Source organism: Sardina pilchardus, chromosome 1 (genome assembly GCF_963854185.1).
Source record: "Sardina pilchardus chromosome 1, fSarPil1.1, whole genome shotgun sequence".
Taxonomy (NCBI): Eukaryota; Metazoa; Chordata; class Actinopteri; order Clupeiformes; family Clupeidae; genus Sardina; species Sardina pilchardus.
The window spans coordinates 38,781,219-38,798,437 of NC_084994.1; the positions used below are offsets into that span (position 1 = coordinate 38,781,219).

Here is a 17,219-nt window from a genome sequence, read left to right on the forward strand (position 1 = left end):
TGGTCTCCGTGGAGACAGGGCGTGGCCCCCTGCACTGTAAATAGCAAACAGCAGCTGCCAGAACAGCGCAGCCACGCACTGCCCTTGTCCGTCATGTCCACTGCAGCCCCGACTGCCCTCGTCCGTCATGTCCACTGCAGCCACGCACTGCCCTCGTCCGTCATGTCCACTGCAGCCCCGACTGCCCTCGTCCGTCATGTCCACTGCAGCCACGCACTGCCCTCGTCCGTCATGTCCACTGCAGCCACGCACTGCCCTCGTCCGTCATGTCCACTGCAGCCACGCACTGCCCTCGTCCGTCATGTCCACTGCAGCCTCGCACTGCCCTCGTCCGTCATGTCCACTGCAGCCTCGCGCTCCACACTCGTCTGTCATGTCCACTGCAGCCACGCACTGCCCTCGTCCGTCATGTCCACTGCAGCCACGCACTGCCCTCGTCCGTCATGTCCACTGCAGCCACGCACTGCCCTCGTCCGTCATGTCCACTGCAGCCTCGCGCTCCACACTCGTCCGTCATGTCCACTGCAGCCACGCACTGCCCTCGTCCGTCATGTCCACTGCAGCCACGCACTGCCCTCGTCCGTCATGTCCACTGCAGCCTCGACTGCCCTCGTCCGTCATGTCCACTGCAGCCTCGCACTGCCCTCGTCCGTCATGTCCACTGCAGCCTCGCGCTCCACACTCGTCCGTCATGTCCACTGCAGCCTCGCGCTCCACGCACTCACTCACAAGACCAAGACATGGAGAAGGCCAGGACGGCTTCGGTGGAGCCCCATGTGTTAGTCAGACACTCCATCTGTAGACATGGAGAAGGCCAGTGTGTAACAAATGCAGGAAACTTAATCTTAATCTACAGACGTGAAGACGGCCAGTATGTGACAAAAGCCAGAAACGTAAATTCAAACTTAATCTTAATCTATAGACGTGAAGAAAGACAGTATGTAACAAAAGCCAGAAACGTAAATTTAAACTTAAGTATGTAATAAAAGCCATATAATCTTTATCTATAGACTTGAAGAAGGCCAGTATGTGACAAAAGACGGAAACTTAATCTTAATCTACAGACATGAAGAAGGCCACATTCTATGGTCACAGCGTATAGGTCCATACGCTTTTAATCCACTGGCCATGTTTATTAATAAAAGGCTTTTGTTTTCATATCCTTTTCTAAACAGAGGGGCCTTTGTTACTTTTTCTTGTAAGAGGCTCCATTCAACATTGAACTTTAAAATCAATGTGATGTTTACACTTCAAGATGCAGCGCCGTACGCCATACAATGGCAAAGTCGGCCATAAACATTTGTGCATTTTCCACAAAAGCTGCAAACGAGAAGAAAATGGAGCCCGTGTATAAACAAAGATGCTCAGTGAGGCCTCGTAGAGAGAGCAGCAATGGCCCCTGCTCCGCTAATGAGTCTGGGGTTAATCAATGAGACCATTAGTGCAGCACAGCAGGCTAGTCCCTCAGGAAGGACTGCTTGATGTCGGGCTGTGTGTGTGTGTGTGTGTCTGTGTGTGTGTGTGTGTGTGTGTGTGTGTGTGTGTGTGTGTGTGTGTGTGTGTGTGTGTGTGTGTGTGTGTGTGTGTGTGTGTGTGTGTGTGTGTGTGTGTGTGTGTGTGTGTGTGTGTGTGTGTGTGTGTGTGTGTGTGTGTGTGTGTGTGTGAGTTACTGCTTGGTGTTGGGGGGTTGTGTGCGTTTGTGCTTCGTGCATGCGTGTGTGTTACTGCTTGATGTTGGGGGAGTGTGTGTGTGTGAGTGACTGCTTGGTGCAGGGGTGTGTTTGTGTGTGTGTGTGTGTGTGTGTGTGTGTGTGTGAGTGACTGGCCTTTGTGTTGTGTCATTGATCTGCCGGTAATGCATTGTGTTGATTTCCTTGCACTGTTTGATGTGTGATTCATTTGTTCTCTTTCTCTGTCTTTCTCTCCTTCTCTCTCTCCCTCCCTATCTCCCATTTCTCTGTCTTTCTATCCCTTCATTTCTCTCTCGCTCTCTCTCTCTGCATTAGGCATAAGCCAATGCAGCCCCCCCCCCCTTTCTCTCCCTTCCTGTCCACCACCAATCAAATCAAACTTCAATCACGCCAGTCCAATCAAAAGGGATGATGTGTGTCGTATCCGTGTGTCTTCTCCGCCCTCCTTCGGCCTCCTTCCTCCTCCTCCTCCTCCTCCGACGCCGCCCTTCCGTCTGGACATCCGCACGTCTCCGAGAGCTCCAAAGATGGGAAAGAGAGGAGAGGAGAGGAGGAGAGGAGTGTCTGCAGCTCCCAGCTTGCGCTGCTCGCGTCTGCCTGTCTGATCTGAACATGTGGGGTGGGGCCATGCAGGAGCTTCTGTCTGTTTCACCTTCCTGCTTGATTCTTCTCCTCCTCTTTGTATAACCTGCTCTCTCTCTCTCTCCCTCTCTCTTTCTCTATTCATCCCTCTGTTTCTGAATTTCCTCTTTCTCTCTCTGTCTCTTTATCTCTCTCTTTCTCTATTCCTCCCTCTGTTTCTGTATTTCCTCTCTCTCTCTCTCTCTCTCTCTCTCTCTCTCTCTGCCTCCCCTACTGTACCTGCATCATGACTGTAATGGCACATTCCCGATTGCTCTATAACGCCGTGTGATGTGATGTTGGATCACACCTGTCCGTGTGAGGTGCATGTCCAATCACGCAAGCCAACCACTAGCAGTGACCTAATATATCAACGACACCCTTGTCCCCCGGAGCAGATCGTGTGTACATAATTGTGTAATAGTAACCTGGTTCAAGCCTTATGTTCAAATATGTTTGTTTTTTTGTATTACATAATTTTGTGTTGTGTTTGCGTTGCGAATTTGAGTGTAGACTTTTGTTGTCAAGAATCGTTAGGTTTGCATTCCAAAGGTTTTATAAGGGTACGATAAAAAAACAAAACAAAAAAAATGGGTGTGTTTTGGCAAATAATCCTATGCGCTTTATACACATTGTCTTCATGTTTTTTTTTTTTTGCTGAAAACTCTCACAATGTGCATGCAATGCATAGGGATAATGACGAGCATTGTATTTTGGTAAACTTACCCGTAGAATCAGATCAATAGTCTCTATTGCATGTTGGGAAGCCTCTTGAATGATTGACAACAAAAAGCTACTACTACTTTTAACTGTAAGATGGCCACATTTTTCCGTGTCAAAATCACTTTTGCGGGGATCATGAGAGGACCACTTTAACTGGTCTGTTTTCACACACTCATACTCTTGAGATTTTGCTGCAGGCAGTTTGTTGATGTTTTTGTTTTGATGTTTTCCAGTGGTTTATCTTTTTAATTTAATGTCCACAAATAATTCTGAACAGGAAACAACTACCTAGGTGCCTATAATTTTATCTGTTATTTTGGGTTAACAGTATTAACAGTGCTTTTTATTATTATTATTATTATTATTATTGTTATTGTCATTATAGTTTTGCTATTGAATACAATATGTGTCTATATTATATTCTAAAACAGTCCTAGTGTAAACGTAACAAGTATAATGTATTGAATAGTATTGGTCTATTGGTCTATGTCATGTGACGCGTTCTCAGTAAGCCATGGGCACTTGCGCAACAGGGAACTTTTACGGAACAAAGTTCTGGATGTAGCGGTAGAATGTTAGATTGAGCATGTCGTATCTGTTAGGGTTCTTAGACTAGCATAGATCACAGTCGAGTTCCACGGGAGAGATCCCTCTCCTCTATGGGTCCGGCTATAGAGTGATGTTTGTGCAATAAAGGCAGACGAGGAGAGGTCATCGTTTATGTTTGCGTGAGACGGAATAAGGAAGAGTTCAGGGACTAGCAAAATAGTCCCCTGATTGTTGTTTACAGAAACTTTTTTTTTATTTTTGTTTCAGTATTATTTTCTTTGACAGACCTAATCAATTCAGTTTTCCAAAACCAGAACGTTAAGTGTGTTAGACAGATTGACAGTTGGGTGACCGGTTCTGATTGTTGCCAAGATAAGCAGCATCTCACAGGCTTTACGCTATATTTCATTATTGAGGGTCAAAGGTCGTAGATAATAACTAGTAATACTAACGAGCTATTCAAAGTGATTCTCTCTGTGTTTCTCTCTCTCTCTCTCTCTCTCACACACACACACACACACACACACACACACTCGCTTACAAACAGCTTTTGAAACTCCTCAACTACCAATCATATTTCAATATGGAGGGCTTTGTTGTACCAAGGATTTAAAGGGCAAGAACTGTAACAAAATGAATAAATAAACAAATAAATAAACTGTCGGCTCATTCAGCTCTGGTGAGTAAAATTCATTCATTGTGTTCTCAAAGAGAAAGCGCGTGCTGAGGAATAAGCGGTTCTAAAGCTCTCTGAGGACTTCCCATTGTAACAGCTTACAGTATAGCCAACAGGGCACTTGTTCCTTTTACAATAGAACTGCTGGCTGGCCTGCCAAAAACACCCAACTTATTAAAAAAAAAAAAAAAAAAAACATTCACACTCTGAATTTTGGGTGAATTTTATTTTATTTTATTTTTATTTGTTTCGAAACAGCACAATCTCACTGAAGATGTTTAATTCAAGTCTGTGTGTCTGTGTGTGTGTGTGTGTGTGTGTGTGTGTGTGAGTGTGTGTGTAACTGTAAACACTGAATATTGGTTGATTTTTTAAAATTATTTATTTTAAAACACCACAACCTCACTCACATGTGATGTGAGTACATACGTGTCAGCACTTGAGTATTTTAACGGTGCTATGAGACCCGCTCCTCTGGTCCAAGGCTGTGTGTTGTGTGCAGTGCAGTTCAGTCCTCTTCTGCGCACACAAGGAGGGAATAAGTGCTCAGGACACATAAAGCTCTAGAGACGTGACCGTCACATACGCAAGATTAGTAGTGCATGTAGTGTATAAAGCAGCACTGTCTACAGTGTCATGAATATGTCTTTCTTTCCCTCTTTCTCACACACACACACACACACATACACACACACACACACACACAACGTGAAATATAAAACACAATGTGGTCTCGCAGCTCTTTCCTTATTTCTCTTGATCTTTATCTCTCCATCAGTCCTTTGCTCTCTCCCAGAGTCCCAGCATCCTCTCTTTTTTTGGCCCGCCACGTCCCCAAGCCATTAGAAGCCTTCTCCTTCTCCTTTTCTCTCCATCTTTCTCTCTCTCTCTCTCGCTCACACACACTCTCTTTTTCTCTTTTTGTGTTTCATCCCACTCTTTTCTTGGCCCTCCCCTCTGTCTCCTGTCTGATGCCGAGACGTGACATTCCCTCCCTCCCTCCCTTTCTCTCTTTCACTGTCTCAAAAAAATCTTTAAAAGTCATTAAAAGTAACACATGCATTGTAGTGATTGTCTCTAAATCTTTAATGCAGTGGATGTGTCAAAAGTAACACAACGAGTGTTGTGCCTAAACTCACCCGATGTGATTGAATTTAACACAGTATGTCGGTGTGAACACTATGAAACATGTCACTTCTCTATCTCTTTTCTCTATCTCTCTATCTCTCACTCTCTCACACACTCTCTCTCTCCATCTGTCTCTGTCTGTCTGTCTCTCTCTCTCTCTCTTTCTCTCCCTCTCTCTCTCCCGCTCTCTCTATTCTCTATCTCTTTATCTATCTCTCACTCTCTCTCTCTCATTCCCTCACACACACTCTCTCTCCATCTCTCTCTGTCTCCCTGTCTGTCTGTCTCTCTCTCTCTCTCTCTCTCTCTCTCTCTCTCTCTCTCTCTCTCTCTCTCTCTCTCGCTCTCTCTATCTCTCAAGCTGTTGTTTTTGTACTGTGTGAAACACTTCAAGACGACACAAATTGAATCTCCCAGTACACTGCATGTGTCTTGTTTTGAGAGGCATAGCACACAATCCGGAACCAAACGCTTTAAAATGCAAATAACTCACAGGAATATTGTAGAGGGGAAATAAACATCACACCTTCACTGTTCCATCAAGATGCCATCATTGTGTGAGGCCAAGCAAAATGTATTGTCATGGTGACTAAATTTGATCTGATCTCAAGGTGACGATGGATGATTGTTTACCTCAGTGCTTACACACACACACACACACACACACACACACACACACACACACACACACAGATAGAAGCTGACCTAGTTTCTTCCTAAAGCTACACGTGTGTTTCCTCTCCTAGTCTTCTGGACTCATGTTGGGTGTCCCTCAGGCATCCACGGAAGCTCTGATTCTGGAACAGTGTTTACATTCTAATCCTTAATTGGCCAATGTGAGCATTAACGCAGTGAAGACTGATCTCAGTCGCCGTGCCAGCGGCTGCTATACACCACGAGAAGGTGCCAGAGAGAACACTCATTCCTAATTGGGGATTGGCAGCCGCAAATGAGATTTGCGACTAAATTTAGTGAATTAATGAGTTAGTGGAGGAAATGTATTCCACTGTTGCCATCGGAGATAAATGGGTATTGTTTTGAGTGTGCTACAGACATACCAGTAGTACACATGCATACTGAATTTGTATGCATGAGGAATCGGAGGAAATAGATAGGGACCATGCATAAAACATCACGTATGTGTGTGTGTGCGTGTGCAAATGTGTGTGTGTGTGTGTGTGTGTATGTAGGTGTATAAATGTAATTTGTACCCGCAGTACAGAGTTATGACCTTGAGGGAGATTAATAAAATAGGTGCCCATGAACACACACAATAGAGTGATGAAGAAACTAATAGAAGCCCATATGTAAACAACCTGACTTCTACTGCACCCTGCTGGGGAAACATGGTACTGCACAATCTGGCCAGCAACAACAACTACTGTATGTACGTATCAACAAGATTAATAGACTCAGAGGTAGATTTTCATAGCTTTCATTTGTGTGTTATGTTCTATATACTATATTTGGGTGGGTGTTTATTTATTTTGATGTGTGAGTGTGTGTGTGTGTGTGTGTGTGTGAGAGTGTGAGTGAGTGGGCGGGCAGGCACATGTGTGCGTGTGTTTATTGATTTTGATTTTGTGTGCATGTGTGTGTGTGCGTGCGTGCGTGCGTGCGTGCGTGCGTGCGTGCGTGCGTGCGTGTGTGTGTGTGTGTAGGATGGCAGTGGCGCCATGGTGCGGAGTGGTTCCCTGGGTAAGCTGAGGGACGTGTTGCGCAGGAGCAGTGAGATGCTGGTGAAGAAACTGCAGGGGAACATCCCCCCTGAGCCCCGCAACCCAAAGTAAGTCACCAGCACAGACACACAGCACAGACACACCACAGCCCAGCCCAACACAGCCTAGCAAAAGGAATCATATGTGCTAGCCAAATACCAACACAATGTCAGTGGCATTAGTCATAAGACACACACAGTCCAGACACACAGTACAGAAACACACACACACAGCAGACACAAGATTTCTGCAAAAAAAAAAACATCAAACCTATTGTATAATTCTCTCTCTCTCTCTCTCTTTCTCTCTCTGTTTATTTTTTGTATGTCAGTATGAAGAGAGCCGCTTCACTGAACTACCTGAACAGCAGAGATGACTCCGAATCGTTTCAGGTAAAAGCGCCCTCTAGTGGTCACCATGCACAGTGGCGTAGCTCCGGTATAGCTTACGTTTGACATGTTGCTGTTGTTACTGGTGGTTGTCAAACGAAGCACCTAGCTTTGTCATTTCAGACTTCCAATAGTATCCACACATGTGATTGTTAAAATCTCTATCTCTCTTTCTCTCTCTCCCTCTCTTAGGCTCCACAAACCGGCCGGAGGCTGAGGGACAGCAGAGGCCTGAGTTCCAGCCATGTGGACCTATACACAGGAAAATGATCATCTCTCTCTCACACACACACACACACATAAAACAAACAAACAGAGAGAGAGAGAGAATAATGACCACTACATTTTTCTTTTCTTAGCTTTATATTTACCAAAGAAATCATGACGGTAATTACAAAGCAACTACAAATGTCTTCTCCACGCGTAGGCCTATGACCGGCCGCAATGTTCAAAGCTGTGCATACAGTACACTGCATCTCTACGGTACATCACACTGGGACAGCCCTGACTACATGTGTCTGCCACCACAAGACATTATAATTACGTCCTATTACATCATGTCCAGCAACTATACTGTGTGTGTCCACTCAGGTAATCATTTGGCTTCACATAGCCTGTTTGCTACATAGGTGTCCATATGCTCTGCACACACACACACACACACACACACACACACACACACACACACACACACACACACACATTTCATTTTGGAACAATGTGTTGTTTTATTCGCCACTTTTGAACCACATTACCTCCCATTAAGATTGGGATGTTTGATGAGCTATATAAACACTGGTGCATTGTACTATTCTTTTTATTTTAATTGTGTTGCACAGACTGATCTTATGAAGGTATCAGCCAATCTCAACACATTAGTGCTGCTGCTATGGTATTTCACATACAATCAGGGGGTGTGTCTGAGACTGTGACCTAGTAGTTATGGTCACATCATGTGGTGTGGGGTTTTTTTTATCACAAAATTGAATTATTTCCTCTTGTAATTTGTACATCGATGATGACATGACAGTTTTTGTTGTTGTTGTTGTTGTTAACCAGACACGGGTCCAGCCTACCTATCTGTATAGAATGAGTTTATTGGAAGTGCAATGCTTTTTAAATTAAGGACTTGATTTCGGCACAGTCATGTTTTCTGTATAGGAATGAGCCTATCATGAGAGCATTTATCAAGTGAAAAGATTATTTTCACTCAGGCTACGGCAATGAATGTTTCTATGCCACTCTGTTCTTTCCCGTAATATGTATTGTCTCAAATCCATGCACAGGTGGAATTTAATGTCATCTGCTGATAAATAATGTTTTAAAATGTGTGCAAATGCTCTCTTGAATGCTTTTAAGGTTCACAATGACTAATGACTTTGCTCATTTAAAACAACTATTGATGAAGATTGTATAATAAAAATATATATGTTTTAAAACATAATTGTTTGCTGTAATTTGTTCTTTCAGAATTTCCTCATATTCCTCATATTTTGAATCCATTTAATTGAAACAATGTGAAAATACAAAGATATACAGTATCACAGCTACAGTAGAGCTTCCAGTAGAGATTAAACGATGCTCAACAGGAGATATAAAATGAAACAAGCTCAGAAGAAAATACACATAAATGAAATATGAAATCAATGTACAATAAAGGGGGGGGGAAGGAAAAAAAGGCAATCATTATTCCTCTTGAAAAATTGTTTGGTAAATATTTAAAGTTGTCTCACTCACTCCTGGCTGCTCATCAAAACTACATAGGCCTACCAAGCAGGCTATGGCAGTTGTTGTTTCAAAGTAAAAGCTTGAAACTCATTTGCACCCTCTAAAATGGCAAAATGTTGTTTTCTTCAAAATTGCATTTTAATGTAAATATGCTTCATTAATTTAAAGCCAGTGTAGCTGCTAGGTTATCGGGCAAGAACAGTGACCCACGAAGTTGTATGCCGTGCCTTTGTTGATTTTTTTTTTTCACCCGGAAGTAGTTTTCAGACCTTCCATTGGCAGGTCAGAAATGGTTTACCCTTACTACAGGTGACTTTAGGTGAAAATTTCACCGCAGTAAGTCTATCATATTGAATGTACGACATTATCTTTACAAGGAGGAGGAGAAAAACGATATGCAGTAAGTTCCAGTGCTAAACATCCTCAATCGAACTGCAGTGTTGGCTGAATCCCGCTAAAATCTCAAGCTAATGCTAGCTAGCTGACTTAGTTTGTTAACAAATACCGCTGAATCACTTTGTTGCTTCAATATTTTGCAGCTAACGTTACATGTTATAGCTGGTCTACACTCTTGTGTTTCTGCTTTGTATTGCTATTTTGTACGGGTTATAAGGGCCGGTGTATACAAGTCATCTTATTAAACACGAGCCCATTAGCTGTAGCTACCAAAGGTAGAATGACGTTTTTAGCGTCGGCTGCTTGTCGTTCTGCTGTCTGTCAGTGAAACTGTGCAGAGAAACTGGACATATCTGACCTGCAATTATCGACAAGCAGAGACACGAAAGTGATTGCATGCACCAATTAAATTGGTATGTAATGTAACGTTAATGACTAGTTAATACGCAGTAACAGTAGAGATAAGTTGGTTAAGTTGACGTCCTCAGGCCGCTACTGTCCTAGACATCCCTGCATAATATTTTTGTTTCTCTTTCTCAGGGTATGAAGCGAGTACGGACCGAACAGATTCAGTACGCCGTGACCCAGTACCTGAAAAGGCGGCAGTATGTGGATTCGGAGGGCAACCTGAAGATTGCCAAGCTCTCACAAACCGCCGAGGAGATGGCTGCCAACCTCAATGGTTAGAATTAGAAACAAATTAGTTTGTCTATTATGTCCCATCTTTGTCTATCTTACTTGTCAAAGATGGGTCGCCTATTAATATCCCCGGAACCCTGAACACATTCTTTGAAGCTATGCCAACTTTTCCTACATTGTCCAACTTTTTCCGTCTATCTAACTATCTTGTGTTCTCCCCCTCAGTCCAGACCGAATCCAGTTGTGCCAACATAGTCTCGGCCGCCCCGTGCCAGGCCGACCCTCACCAGTACGAGACTCAGTTCTCCAAGCTACGCACCTTCCTCCTGGGTGAGTGCCGCAGAGTGTCCCTGGAAACGTCTCCACTCTACTGGAATCCAGCTGTTGTTGTTGTTGTTGTTGTTGTTGTTGATGTTGATGTTGATGTTGACTATGAAAAGATCTCGCTGTATGGCGCAACCAGAGACGGTTGATGAAGCTAAGCTAAAGTATCTTTGGTACAGCACATTGTCCTGATAAGACATGGACAAAAGAAGCCATTTAGCAAGTTGATGACAACTAGCCTGTTGCTGGTGTTGAGCCTGTTGACTTGGTTGTTTACATTACTTCCCCCTCCTGACTGCCACACTAAGTGATGGCAATGATAGTTACGGATGTAAGTCATGCAGTTTTAGCTGATCGTGTCCTGCTGATGGTAATGCTTTGGACCATCACTTGTGGCCTGTAGCAATTAATTGGTGTAGTCCTAGTTTTTGGTCATATGACTGACCTGTGTGTGTGTGTGTGTGTGTGTGTGTGTGTGTCTCAGAGGCGGAGGTGTCGTGGGGTAAGGAGGTGAGCCGCGTGCTCTACCCGCTGTTCCTGTACCTGCACCTGGACATGGCGCGCTGCGGTCTCCGGGCGGCGGCCGACGGCTTCTACGGTCGCTTCCACGGCCTCTTCCTGCAGGACGCCGAGCAGAGGGCCACCGTGGAGCTGCTCAAGGGCGCGCTGACCGCGCAGGTGAGAGGGCTACACACACACACACACACACACACACCTGTTGGGTCAGACAGGTATCTATGGAGCCCTTAAAAGGATGTTGTTTGGTTGTAAAGGGTTGTTTTCAAATTGTTTTCAAGTTTCTGATGTGCACCAGAAACCTTTGCTTGCACACAATGCTCTTTTGCATGTGCATCAGATGTCAAATGTCCCTTCAGGGCTTCCGTAGGCGTCTGTGTGTCTCTCTCTCTGAAGAGAGGATTCCAGAGTCCTATAAGGATATGTGTAGTCTAAAAGGTAGGGTTGGGTATCGTTTGAATTTGAACGATTCCGATTCCGATTTCGATTCCTTCGATTCCGGTTCCTCACGATTCTCGATTCCGATTCTTGTAAGAGTTTTATGAACTTTTTACTTTTTATGAACTTTACTATAAATTTCTCACAGGGCTGTTTTCAACTACAATATAAATATCAAATCTATGAACTGTCGTCTTGTTGCCTCAGCTCGGTTATGCAAACACCTTCTTCGTTGGTGTTTAGCGGCTTCTTCTTCCGGTTCGCGGACTGGGAATCGATACTAGGAATTGAAATTTAAACTTTTGAACGATTCCGGGAGAATTGGAAAGCTAGTCCCGGTTCCCATCGATTCTCGATTCTCGATACCCAACCCTACTAAAAGGGCAATTTCAGATAAACAGATAGATAGATAGATAGATAGATAGATACTTTATTGATCCCCAAGGGGAAATTCAAGGTGATTCAAACATGCTGCTGACAAATTTGTGGAGTGACATTGAATTGGCTGAGTGACATTGTCAAACGTGTGTCTTTCTCTCTCTCTCTCTCTCTCTCCCTCTCTCTCTCTCTCTCCCCCCCTCCCTCTCTCTCTCTCTCCCCCTCTCTCTCTGCAGGACGTGGCGGCCCACCCCAAGCTGTGCGCGCTCCTGGAGCACAAGTACGTGGTGCACCTGTCGGACGCGGCCTACAGCTACCTGCTGCGCTACCTGCAGAGCGACGACCACGGCGCCCTGTGCCGCGTGCTCAGCACGCACCTGCAGCTGGAGGTCACGCCCACGCCGCGCACACACTACCAGCTCTACGGCAACAGCGCCGCCAACAACACCGCCGCATCCAACACCTCAGGTGTGTGTGTGTGTGTGTGCCTGCATAGTCCGAGTGCATGCAGAGTTTGTGTAGCCGTGATTTTATAATATAAGTTTGTAGTCACTGCTTTTTGTTGTTGTTTGTTTTGCTTTTTTAAAAAGTTACTACAGTAATTTCCTGTGTATTAGGCACCTTGTGTGTAAGCCACAGGAAAACCATATCAACTGTCGCCGTGTATTAACCTCATAGCTGAAGAAACTTCTAAAAAAAATCTATGAGCTCTTCTCATCCATCTTTTTATCTATCCTCCCTTCCTTCCTTCCTCGGTCAGCCGGCTCGTTTCCACTGATTTATAAAGAACACTGAATAGACTATTCCATTACAGATCAGTGGGAGCGAGGACCGAGGAAGGAAGGGAGAATACATAAAAAGACTGAGAGGGGCTCAATGTATAAGCAGCAGCTAGGGAAATTGCGGTATTCAACTTCAGAGTCTCTGTAGCTGTGGTAGATTTAAGCAATAAGCCCTGAGAGGCCGTGGTTTATACTGTATAATCGAACAGCTAAGGGGCGTTGTTAGGCACGACGCGAAGCGGAGTCAAGGTGTGAGTTTATTGTGATATTTACAACAGCATCGAACACGATTCAGCCAATCACAATCAAGGACCGGAACTATCCGTTTTAGAAACTGTCTCTGTATATGAGGCTGGTCCAAAGTATACAGCACTGTAAAAAGAGCGTCTTCTTCTTCTTTTGCTCTCAATTAGAACAGACTAAAAACTGTTGTCCTCCTATTTTAACCGCTCCAGGCTCCACCCCGGACGCGGTTGCTGACGGCCTGGAGGACGGCACGGGACGTCCGGCGGCGGCGCCCCAGAGCGAGGCGGCGCTCGAGGCGCTCCAGGAGTCCATCCGGCGCGTGCGGGACGGCCCGCCCTCGCTGACCACCGTCTGCTTCTACGCCTTCCGGCACACGGAGCGGCAGCTCAACGCTGCCGAGGTGTCGGCCGACAGCCGCCTGCTGGCCGCCGCCTTCGACAGCTCCGCCGTCAAGCTGTGGAGCCTCCGCGCGCGCAAGCTCAAGGCCGGCCCGCACCGCGCCGACGTCAGCAAGGTCCGGCTCGCCTGCGACCTGCTCGAGGAGGAGGTGAGTGACCCGCGGCAGAGCGTTTAGTTCTGTGTTCTTTTAGAGTCAGTCTAAGCCTGTGTCTCAAACCGCATACTTACCTCAGTGTCTAGTGTGCACTGAGTGCTTACTCTTGCAGTGCCCATTGGATGGTTAGTAATAGTATTAAGCTTAAACTAAGTAGGCTGTTTGAGACCTAGCCTCTCTCTTTTTTTCTCTCTCTCTTTCTTTCTCTCTGCTTTGTTGTCCACTATTAGTGAGAATGAATGAGTATCGATCCTCTGAATTAAATGTGTTTTGTCTATGTAAGATTTAATAGCCTAGTCATAGCCATTGCCATAAGTCACCACTCATTTAGTGAGTTAGTCTTTTGTTTTCCCTATCGAGCCCGTTGCCCCAATAGTAATTGATCATCTTGAACGAGTCTGTAACTGTGTCTCTCTCTGTGTCTGAGCCTCTGTGTTTAATAGCCTAGTCATAGCCATTGCCATTAGTCACCACTCATTTAGTAAATTAGTCTATTTCGAGTCTGTAACTGTGTCTCTCTCTCTGTGTCTGTTCTCTTGACCGCAGGCGGACGACGAGGACGCGTCGGGCAGCGAGATGCGGACCCTGCGCGGCCACTGCGGGCCGGTCTACCGCGCCGCCTTCCTGACGGACGGCCAGTCGGGCGGCGGCGGCGGCGGCGGTGGGCCGGGCCCGGGCCAGGCGCTGCTCTCGTGCTCGGAGGACGCCACGGTGCGCCTGTGGGACCTGACGAGCTTCACGTGCGCGGCGCTCTACCGCGGCCACGCCTACCCGGTGTGGGACGTGTCGGCCAGCCCGTGCGGCCTCTACTTCGCCAGCGCCTCGGCCGACCGCACCGCCCGCCTCTGGACGCCGTCGCGCGCCCACCCGCTGCGCCTCTACGCCGGCCACCTGGCCGACGTCGACTGCGCCCGCTTCCACCCCAACTCGGCCTACCTGGCCACCGGCTCGTCCGACAAGACGGTGCGCCTGTGGAGCGCCCAGCAGGGGGCGACGGTGCGCCTCTTCACGGGACACCGCGGGCCCGTGCTGGCGCTGGCCTTCTCGCCGGACGGCCGCTACCTGGCGTCGGGCGGCGAGGACCAGCGGCTGCGGCTGTGGGACCTGGCGTCGGGCGGGCTGGTCAAGGAGCTGCGCGGGCACACGGACGCCGTCACGGGCCTCTCGTTCAGCCCGGACTCCAGCCTGGTGGCCTCGTCGTCGCTCGACAACTCGGTGCGCGTCTGGGACATCCGGAACAGCCACAGCGCCGCCGGCGGAGGCGGAGGCGGCGGCAGCAGCAGCGCGGCGTCCGGAGGAACGGGGACGGGCGGAGGCGCGGCGTCCGGTGGCGGGGGGTCGGCGGCGGCCGCAGCGGCGGCGGACGGCTCGAGCAGCGAGCTGGTGGGCCTCTACACGGGCGACACCAGCAGCATCCTCAACGTCCAGTTCATGGCCTGCAACCTGCTCATGGTGACCGGCACGGCTCAGGAGAAGCAGGAGCTCTAGCGCCCCCTGGGGTCGGACTCAAGAAGGGAACGAAAAAGAAGAAACTGATTGAGACGAAGAAAGACAGGAAATAGCCAAATATGTATATATATACTGGCACTCCTTCCACGAATGATGCAGCTAATGTACGTCACTAGAGGAGGACTTTGGGGGAGGATCGGATATCGTTTGTTTTTGTTTTTGTTTGTTTCTTAAAGCTTTCCCATTGGAGAAGAATGTGGGCAAAGTAGTACTAGTGAAGTAATGCTTGTTTTCCCTCGACCTTATGCTGTCTGACCTGAGATCAGCTGAATCTGTCTACTGAGGGCGTGAAAAGCGGAGGTTTTTAAGCTCCTGAGTTCAGCTGAATCTGTCTACTGAGGGCGTGAAAAGTGGAGGTTTTTAAGCTCCTGGGATCGGTTGAGTCGGTCTACTGAGGGCGTGAAAAGCAGAGGTTTTTCAGCTCCACCTGTTCCCAGTATAGTACCACCAGGGGGCAGCATTTCCACTACGAGTCAGTAGTAGAATGTCCGTGATCTTTTCCATTGTGACCACAGGCCAACATTGATTTCTCTCTCACTCGACTCAAATTCAACACCTTTTCAGTTCTGTTTTATTTTGATTTATTGTAGTCAAAGAGGTTGTAGAATGGTCGTTTGCTTGTGTTTGTCCGGGAAAGACCTCTAACTGACTCTGCCAAAGGCTCGTTTGAGGGTGATGGGCCAGTTTTGTACTGGACTGGAGGCGAGTGGTGTTCAAGTTGTATTAAGCCGCTGATTTCACTTCCCAGTTATCTTTGAAAAGAAGACACAGTTATCCTCCCCTGGTTCAAGTAGAGGTCATCGCTGTATTGTTCTTTTGTTTCATTTTTGTGGGGGGAAACAATATTAAAAAAAGAAAGTTACCGTCAAGTGACTTTCATTAGCTTCGTTAGCTGTGATGGCAGTAGACTCTATTGCTAGAACATCAAGCCCTGATCTTTTAGGCTAATTGAATGATGAAGTTTAAATTCAAGCTCAGCACTTAAGATATTGCAATGTGTATAGTCATTCAGTGCTCATATAGATGGTGTGTTGTGAGGGAGCAGGGGCAGTATGCTCATGCCTGATGGACAGGTCAGTATTTGATTATCATAGCAACTTGTACACACTCCTCTCCTACCAGAGGTATTCCTCAAACATGGCCACTGATGTCTTTTCATGACAAAACAAACTAAAACACTGTTCATTTTAAGCAGTGTGCCAAGAACGAGATACGCAGCAGCGCTCTCTCTCGGAAGTCTATACAGTTTCATGTGTCCCATGGTGTAGACCCATTGGGTCTCGTATTCCTACAAGGAACCAAAATGGTAGCCCCCCTCCTGGTCTAACTGTACATGCCTGCCTGGTCAACGGAGCTGTCTCTCCAGACAGGGTAGACATTCACTGACTGAAAAGAAACAATATAAAACTGTTTGGTTTGTTTTGTTTGATTTTTTTTTTTTTTTTTTTCTGTGTGGGAGGGAGGTGCGATATGGATCAATGCTGGTATTTCAGGGTTTTTTTTCGGAGCGACAACCCCGTCGCCGCCCTCCCTGATCTCCACCTCAGCAGTGTTACCCATGGGGGACTGAGTCCGGGTGGCGCTCCTCCAGATTGTGTCGGAAAGACCCAGAAACCCCCCATGAGAACTGTCCTTACTGTATTACAAAAAAAAGTGCATTGCTCTTGTCAATGTATGTGTTGATAACTGTAAATATATATTTTGTAATAATGTCATGTCATATTTTTTTGTTTAAATTTTTGTTGTTGATTTATTATGACACAATTCTTTATCTGGCTGTCAGGTGTAGATATCAGATGTTATTTTTACAGGTGTAAGCAGTGGCACGTTTCCTCACTGACAAAAAATAAAAAACGATGACTGTTGACTTTGGAAAGAGTACCTCTTCAATCGGTGGAAAAAAATAATCTATGTCCAATACTGTTGTATTGTTTGTTTTTAGGCTTCAAATCACAATTTGAAACACTTTTAACGTGTTAACCGACGAATAGTTTATGGAACGTAAAAGTGGAATGTTTATGGAATGTGAGGTATGATGTCTAGATGTGGCATCAAAGCGTCGCCCCACGACTAGAACGCCACATTCCAGAACTCTCACACCGGTGCGCTTCCAGCCAGCCGTGGAGCGACCGAGAGAATGTTCTTACCGCCCCCACACACACCGTCTCCGCCAACCCGGGAGGGGCTGTGGTCCTCGACGGGCGCGGCAGCCGTC

At 46.5% G+C, this 17,219-nt stretch overlaps 2 protein-coding genes across 5 annotated transcripts in view; both read left to right on the top strand.

The window, feature by feature from the left end:
• LOC134089895 (kinesin light chain 1-like) overlaps window positions 1–8,939 on the top strand; it is a 47,999-nt gene extending 39,060 nt beyond the window's left edge. For 3 of the 4 annotated variants that reach the window (XM_062544215.1, XM_062544217.1, XM_062544216.1), the window contains exons 14-16: window positions 7,050–7,174; window positions 7,438–7,498; window positions 7,688–8,939. In XM_062544215.1, the coding sequence (XP_062400199.1) occupies window positions 7,050–7,174; window positions 7,438–7,498; window positions 7,688–7,765 (264 nt within the window). In that variant the 3' untranslated portion in view covers window positions 7,766–8,939. Of the gene's footprint in view, window positions 1–2,006; window positions 5,151–7,049; window positions 7,175–7,437; window positions 7,499–7,687 lie in introns of those variants that run through there. The other variant, XM_062544218.1, reaches the window with a different exon arrangement.
• A 553-nt stretch (window positions 8,940–9,492) lies between these two features.
• taf5l (TAF5-like RNA polymerase II, p300/CBP-associated factor (PCAF)-associated factor) lies at window positions 9,493–16,871 on the top strand. The gene is made up of 7 exons (XM_062544214.1): window positions 9,493–9,623; window positions 10,160–10,301; window positions 10,484–10,588; window positions 11,067–11,260; window positions 12,151–12,382; window positions 13,152–13,489; window positions 14,042–16,871. Exons 2-7 carry the CDS (start codon window positions 10,163–10,165, stop codon window positions 14,981–14,983), a joined length of 1,950 nt encoding a protein of 649 aa, XP_062400198.1. The 5' UTR covers window positions 9,493–9,623; window positions 10,160–10,162; the 3' UTR covers window positions 14,984–16,871.
• The last annotated feature ends 348 nt before the right edge of the window (window positions 16,872–17,219 follow it).